This window comes from Charadrius vociferus, unplaced genomic scaffold, assembly GCF_000708025.1.
Source record: "Charadrius vociferus isolate BGI_N301 unplaced genomic scaffold, ASM70802v2 scaffold183, whole genome shotgun sequence".
NCBI classification, from domain to species: domain Eukaryota; kingdom Metazoa; phylum Chordata; class Aves; order Charadriiformes; family Charadriidae; genus Charadrius; species Charadrius vociferus.
In genome coordinates this window covers 3,032,845-3,040,389 of record NW_009648250.1, presented here as the reverse complement: position 1 = coordinate 3,040,389, position 7,545 = coordinate 3,032,845, and the positions used below count along the sequence as shown (strand labels likewise).

Sequence of the window (7,545 nt, the reverse complement as noted above, 5' to 3'; positions counted from 1 at the left end):
GCTCACACCTGCGAGTTACTCTTCATCCTCCGATGCTCAGCAGGCTCCTAATTGCTTCAGCTGGGTCTCCGTCTCCTCACCGCCAGCTGGGTCTCAGCGTGGGGGTCTCTCCTCGCTCCCCTCTTCCCTGCGCCACGGGAACTGGTGCTGGGTATCCCTCCCCAGCAGGCTGAGGCAGCAGCCCCAAGTCTCTGTTTCTCCAGGGTGCATCGACATGCTGAGTATAGAGGGGCAGTTCACTTTCACAGCGGACCAACCGCAGCTGCACTGCGCGACCTTCTTCATCGGGGAGCCCGAGGAGCTCATCACGATAGACTACGACTTTGTAAACATCGACTGCCAAGGGGGTGATTTCCTGAAGGTAAGAAGCTGGCGAGTCCTGCTGCCCTTCCCTTTCCCTGCTCTCATCTGACGTGTGAGGCATTTGCTACGTGTGGAAGGGGCAGGCGAATGCGTGTGCGCACGAGAGAGTGTGTGTGTGTGTGTGTGTGTGTGTCTGTGCAGAATAGGCTTTCACAAAACAGCTGCCCCTGGGATGGCTGTTCCTCCTCCCTGAGGCACTTTGGGCATGTGTGTCCCCCCCATCACCACCCCTCTAAAGCAAAGTTGGATGCAGGCTGAGGATCCCACTCCACACTGCAGCACTGGTTCTTCTGAACTTTTCCAGGAGCACTTCTGAGTGTCCATACATGGGGGACCAACTGAAAAGTTTGGTCAGTATGAGCCGAGCCCCTCAGCCCCGTTGGGAGGGTTTTCTCATTGCACCATGAATCACACAAGCCACGCAGATAATGACACAGCTCTCTGAACGGCTGTTACAGCTCCAGGACCTCCGCTCACAGGTCACTTAGCATCAGCTTATTAATGAGTGGATTGTTGCAGGCTTTCTTTCAAATCGCCCCGTTAGAGCTTTTCAGGACATTGGCTCTGAACAGAGAGAGCTTCATGACTGAGAGCCATTTATATTCCAGCATCAAAAAAAACTTTACCAGCACATTTTGCTGGCAGGCAGAAGCATTGACCAAGATCTGAACTCGGTTCAGGAGAGAAGGGGAGGTTCGACGGCCCCTTGCACTCTGCCCGTTGTGCTGCGGTGGCTGTGCACAGCACAGACCCCATCCCACCCAGCGGCGAGCTGAGCTCCCGGGTGGAGGGGGAGGAAAGCTGCCTTTCAGTCCTTTCCTTGTCTCCCTCTCTTGGAAAGATGCTGTCCCTCTGTTTGCTTTACCCTGGGGAATCCTGTCCCTCCATCCCATAACCCTGGCTGGGATGTCTCCCCACGTTGCTCCAGGGATGCTGATTTCAGCATCTGTGGGTCCAATGATTTTGTACCTAGACTTACAGCCTCATATGGAGGCTAGAAGAACTCTGAGAGACTTTTGAAGCTTTACAGAGATTTCCTTCCTTTGATCATGGGGTCCCCAGTTTCTGCATTATACTATTGTATTTATACAGGCAGCTTTTCCCCGGTGTAATTTGAGCACCCACGTCTCATTACTTCAGAAAATTTACAGCTCTGGCAAATCCAGAGACTGATGCTGCAGCTTTTCCATGAGGAATTCCCACACATACTCACATTAGGATTACTCACTGAGGCGATAGCAGGATCCGGTCCTTGGATTTTCAAAGTATCGACTCAAGTGTAGAAGGAATTAGTGGGTGAGAGTGGCTAGGAGGGAATTGAGACAGCAAGGCAGGCAACCACACAGCTGTGCTAGAGTTAATACAGATTTCTAGTTCTGACACGTTTGTGACACATTTCCCTGATAACGGTGAGGGCAAATTGTTGCTATTTTTATTGTGAAGGGAAGATTTGTAAAGGTTGCTGCTTAAGGTCCAGCCAAGTAGGAAGCATTTTTTCTGCTTTCTAGTGGTCAGGACAAGCCGATATAGCAGACAGAGAAGAGAGCAATACCTCTGCCAATAATTCCTCCCCGAAGCTTTATCGTATTCCAATACCTCTGGAAGGCCTCCGGGCCCATTAATGACAAGCTGCAAAACACGGATGGTGGAAAATTACAGGCCAGATCAATAGACTTAATTCCCAGAGTTTGAAAGGGTAACTTAAGTTTCATACTGCTTCCAAATCAAGCTGGTCAAAAACTTCTCTTAGTAACAATGAGATTGCAATAGTAATAAATAATGAAATAAAAAAACTATGCAAAAGTGATGATGCTGGAGCAAAAAGAGTTGCTTCCCTCAAAAACAGGTCATGAAAATTGTCACCTGAAGGAAATAAAGACCACATTAAAATTTGCATGTGTCCCTTTCCTAAATACAGATTGAAGCTTGAATAATTAGTTAAATGCTAGGAAATTGATCAGTACAAAGAATTTTTGTTTTTAATTAGTGATTTTGAACAGGCCATCTGGTGTCAAAATAAAACACTGTCTGTAATACTTCATGTTTCTATTCTCAGCTAACAGAGCAATAAGCAAAATCCTTATTTTCATATATTGAACCCCTGTAGGTATTTGATGGCTGGATACTCAAAGGAGAGAAATTTCCCAGTTCCTTGGACCATCCCCTCCCCACTTCCCAAAGATATGTAGACTTTTGTGACAGTGGAAATATTCAGAGGAGCGTCAGGTCATCGCAGAACGTGGCGATGATCTTCTTCCGGATCCACCAGCCAGGCAATGGATTTACTGTCACAGTCAAGAAAAACACCAACCTCTTTCGTAAGTCTGCATTTTTATACCACCAAATGGGCTTGTGTTTGGGGCAGGACGCAAAATGAACACGTTGGTTTGCATTGAATTCTCTCACTGGTGTTATCTGCACGGACAGAGCTTCGGTAATGGCAGTGGAGCCAGGCACACCTGCATGCCTGAGGATTTGACTTGGGCTCAGTGAGTGTCTCCAGAAAAAGTAAGAGAAGTGTAAGAGATAACTCAGGCATGACTGCAGTGTACAGGACCAGAAGGCTCTTTCTTTCAAAGAAGATCTCTTCCAGTCTAGTATTGTCATGTTCCAACACATTTGGCTAGAACAAATAGTATTTATCTAGAGAGTTTAATCTCAGCAGTTTCTAGATCTGTGTGAACAATGAGGAAAAAATATTTGAAAAAGTTCAACAGCAAAACTAGTGTATCGAATTGTTATGTGATAGTTACGAGTGATATATGATCCTAAGGATCTATTTGCAAGTTATTTCCCCAAGCCTGTGAAATGGCAAGGCACAAATGACGGTCACTTGCGTCGTTTTTCCAAGAGGCGACAGAACATTTAACAATTATTATTCGGGTCAGTCTGATTTATCCACCTCACCATGCAAACGGTGAAGATGATGGCATGTCTGCCCTGTCCTTACTATGAGCTCTTTAGACACAAGCCTGCACGCTGAGTCTCCACGCTGGTGTGGCTTCATGCCTGTGGATGTGATTATTGCATGCAGTTGCTGGTGGTGGCTTGTGTCCTTCACTGGCCTGCTGAAGCAGCTGCAGACCTCCAGGTCTGTGTGGAGGATGCCTTGGGTTGCACATGCAGATGATAAACTACTCCCTCACCTGAACTGTTAAGATTGAGCTTTAAGATAAAATCAGCATGTACACACTCTAATTTCAATGGGGTGTTTTGCGGGGTAAAGAACTCCAGTTAAGAGGAACAGAATAGGACTTAGGGGTTTGCTGACAATACCAGATGATAACCAGTCAAAGCTAAACAAAAGCGTTGCATCCATATTTAGCCTCCTTCAAACTGGCAAACAGTACACGCGCCCGACAACATAAGCTCCTTCTGTATGGATTTGGGGTGTGAGCTCTCCCATTGACCACTTCACCCTCAAGTCCTGCCAGACCTCATGCTACACAGTAAGCAATGGACAGGGAATTTTTAGGGAACAAATGTTATGCAAGAATCCCAGAAAATGTCATATACATATTTTTTAGCATTTGGTTGTAACTCTCAGTAATTAAATCATCTGTTCTTTGTTAGTACTGAAATTACATCATTTTGCTACATGCAGTGATGACTACACAAGTAACTCTTGTACCTCCCGTCCACCAGCTTGCAATGTCATCTCTCAGACTCCCTCGGGAAGGTTTACTATGGTCATTCCTCATCAGCACAGAAACTGCAGCTTCTCCATAATCTACCCAGTGGTGATAAAAATATCTGATCTTATCCTGGGACATCTAAATGGCCTCTTTTTAAAGGTGAGTTGTTTGTTTCCTAAGAAATTACTACCATGTGCAGTTTTCCTGGGCATGGGAGAGGGAAGGGGGTGAGGTGGGGATAGCCTGTGAGTGACACTGGCTGCTAAGGCACGTACACCCCTGACCATGTGCGTGCACGCTGAGGGCTCTGGTTTCCCTCCAGAGATGAGAGCGGGGTCTGTCTCTGTCCTGTTGTCTCTGTAATGTTACAGAGGCAATCAAATTATGCAAAGTACCATTAATGCATGTAAATATTGCTTGCCATAACAAAGGGTAAGAATTTCATTAGGAAGAAAGGAGTGCTCTCCCAGGGAGCTGTCTGGATGTATTTAAACTAATGAAAGCAGGAACTGCTCTGAACAGAGAATGGAGACATGGGTTAGATAGTGAGGTATTAGCATGAGAAAATACAAACGTGCTCACAGCTGATTCCCTGCTCAGCATGCTGAGCATCCTCTGCTCCATCTGCTCTGACGCCCAGCACGGGGCTGGGGTTTAGCCACAGCATTTGGTGTTTGGTTAGAACCAGACAGGAGAGGACAAGAGCTGTTGGTGGCACCCTGTGCCTGGAAGGTGTAAGAAGGTGCAAATTCCAAAATATCCACAAGGATAGGAGCAAGGAAGTTTTTTTTCTGCTGCCAGTGAGACTGGCAGCCTAGGTTCTTCACAGGGACTGCCAGCATCTGAGCAAACCAGGCTTTGAGATGGGCAAGTGAGTTGACATATTCAGCAGTGGGTAGACAAGGGACAACAGCAAAAGGATGATAAATAAATTAGGCACTTGAACAGCAGCATAGGGGTGACAGCAAAAAGGTGCACAAGGTGTTCATGCAAGAAGATTTTGGCAAACAGCATTAATTTTCACAAAAAGAACACCTGGGAGTCTAATATACACTAAGCCATTGTTGTCATGCAAAACTACTGTTTTGGTTAATACTTACCTTAATTAAATTTTGCCATAATAGCACATTTTAGCAACACTTATTGCTTGGGAATAAGTATGGTTTAGTGGAATTTAAGTTCTTGCCTGACAGCTTAATGTGGGCACACGTGCAGCCCATGCCTGTACTAATTTGATTACATGTCTAAGCATCCAGAATCAGATTACTTATCTGTGTTAAAAGTAGTTGAATCAACACCTTAACTACTTCTCAGTAATGTTCAGAGCCTACTTTGGTCTTTCTTTGGAATCCCTCAAGGAAAATTAACTGACTAATGTCAAATTGAAGTAGTGTTGCTCAGGATGAGAACAGCCTCATTACACACCGGTTTGAGGACAGAGGACTGTTGGCTGCAGTCATGTGTAGAGAACTCTTACCTTAATAAATAATATAAATACGATAAATGATAAATAACTTTTAATGTCTGCCTTTTTAGAAACCATCAGCAGGCTGTGCAGGAGTGGGAGATTTTGTAGAGCTGCTAGGAGGAACTGGCTTAGACCCATCCAAGATGTTTCCACTGGCTGATCTCTGTCACTCCTTTCATGGGTCTGGTAAGAACTCCTTCTTCCACTTACCTCCACATGATAAAAAAATTAACCAGGGGGAGTCATGCAGAACACCCCAAACCCAGATTTCATGTTTGACTGGTGAACTTCATGTGTAGCAGAACATGAGAGCTAAAGCTATTGGAACCTGCAGCTGGGCTGTGTGATACAGCATACCCACAACCATCTTCACTTGCCCCTGCCTTGATCATTATAACAAGGTTAAGTTATATATATTTTTCAACTGCTTGTCCTATGACACATATGATTATTAGAATGTCAACAGATAAACGAGTCTGGAAATTCATAACACATGAAGGCAGAGCAGTTCCATTTTCAGTTAAGGAGTTTTTTCTCACTTACTCAGTGTTTCCAAAGCCTCCTTTTCTGCTGCAGGAGTAACACATACTCCAAAAGCCTCAGAGCTCCCACTCTCTAATTTGAAACCTGGAGAAACTCTGAACCTATTTCACTATCATGCCAGGTCAGTGACCTCTTTGTCCGCACGAAAATAAGAATTCCTAGTTTCCCAAATACTGTATACCTCAGGAGTATGAACGGGTACACCGAAGAAGCGGTGTTCTGGCAGGGTTGGAGAGCAGGAACATGCCTGGCATTTCACCCCTGTGGTCTCCCTAGCCTTTCCTCACACCACAACTTAATGGTCCAGGCACTGTTTAAAGCTTTAACTGGCAAGCACTGTGCTGAGTGAATATTGAGCACTGTGAAGACATGAAAATATGCTTTCCTGCTGGTGTGAAGGAAGGGAAATCCCCCACTCTCCCACCAGATTTCTCCTACAGTGAGGAAGGTGCTCCAAGTTCTCCAGATGAAGCAGGCTTTGCCAAACCCCTGCTCAAGTGGCTCATCTAAAGCAGTGGTTAGTGATGACACGCTTGATTTCCCCGAGAGTGAGGCCATATGCTGGGCACTGCCATTTGAGTTTGTCTTGCTATGACCCTCACATGCCTGTTACTGTGGAGAACCTCCTTATGCACAAACCCACTCACCCCTCTAACAGAAAACATTTCAATATTGTTAATTTTTGATATCTCCAGGATAGGGTGCCATTACACCTTACCCATTGCTCACCTTTCCAAATGCAAACATGTACAGACCTCTGCCTCTTGTCTGTCTATACATACCTGAGACTGTGGGTGGATGGGGAGTGAGTGGCATTTGCGTGAGTGAAGGTTGCAACACCTGATTAAATACCCATGCCATTGTAAAGTAAAACTAACAAATACAAAAGGAGGTGTTTAGTCAGCAATACCACCACCTCAGTCATTACTACATTGCATTGTTTCCAAAATTGTATGTATCAGTGGTTTGTAATTTCCAACACTATCTTCTTTCCCTCACCCTCACATAAGTGTATCTTTAAATCTCCTCTATATTTCTTTTCCCTAACTAGCCCAAATGAAGATTGGCTGTGACAATACCGTGCTGCGAATGGTCTCCAGTGGCAAACACATCAACCGTGTGACATTTGAGTATCATCAACTTGATCTGCAGGAAACAGAAAACAGAAAGGAGAACAGCATTGAGGAATTCTGCTTTCCCAGTATCTGAGATACCAGGCCACAAAATTTCACGTAGCTAATGAAAACAAAGTTCTGGTGAATTAAAAAAAAAAAAATTCCTTTAACCAGCTGGTATTATCAAGCCTTTCTATGGTACAAGCATATTTCTTTTTTCATACAAATCACTCATTCCCATGAGCAAGCAGGAAAAAGCAACCTATATATTAACCTTTGTTATTATCATAACATTTTTTTCTGCAGTATTTAAGCTCATTTACCACATCCAAAATCAATAGCAAGAACAGAAGGCTATGTTTTCCATAGAAATATTATTAGGAAAACAGACACGCTCTGTGTATCTAGTCTGAGGACATAT

The 7,545-nt window shown here is 44.6% G+C and overlaps 1 protein-coding gene across 1 annotated transcript in view; it reads left to right on the top strand.

The window, feature by feature from the left end:
• CRHBP (corticotropin releasing hormone binding protein) overlaps positions 1-7,218 on the top strand; it is an 8,307-nt gene extending 1,089 nt beyond the window's left edge. Inside the window, exons 3-7 of the mRNA XM_009884243.1 lie at positions 204-361; positions 2,471-2,681; positions 4,009-4,157; positions 5,535-5,652; positions 7,061-7,218. Coding sequence (XP_009882545.1) covers positions 204-361; positions 2,471-2,681; positions 4,009-4,157; positions 5,535-5,652; positions 7,061-7,218 — 794 coding nt within the window. The remainder of the gene's footprint in view (positions 1-203; positions 362-2,470; positions 2,682-4,008; positions 4,158-5,534; positions 5,653-7,060) is intronic.
• Positions 7,219-7,545: the final 327 nt, after the last annotated feature.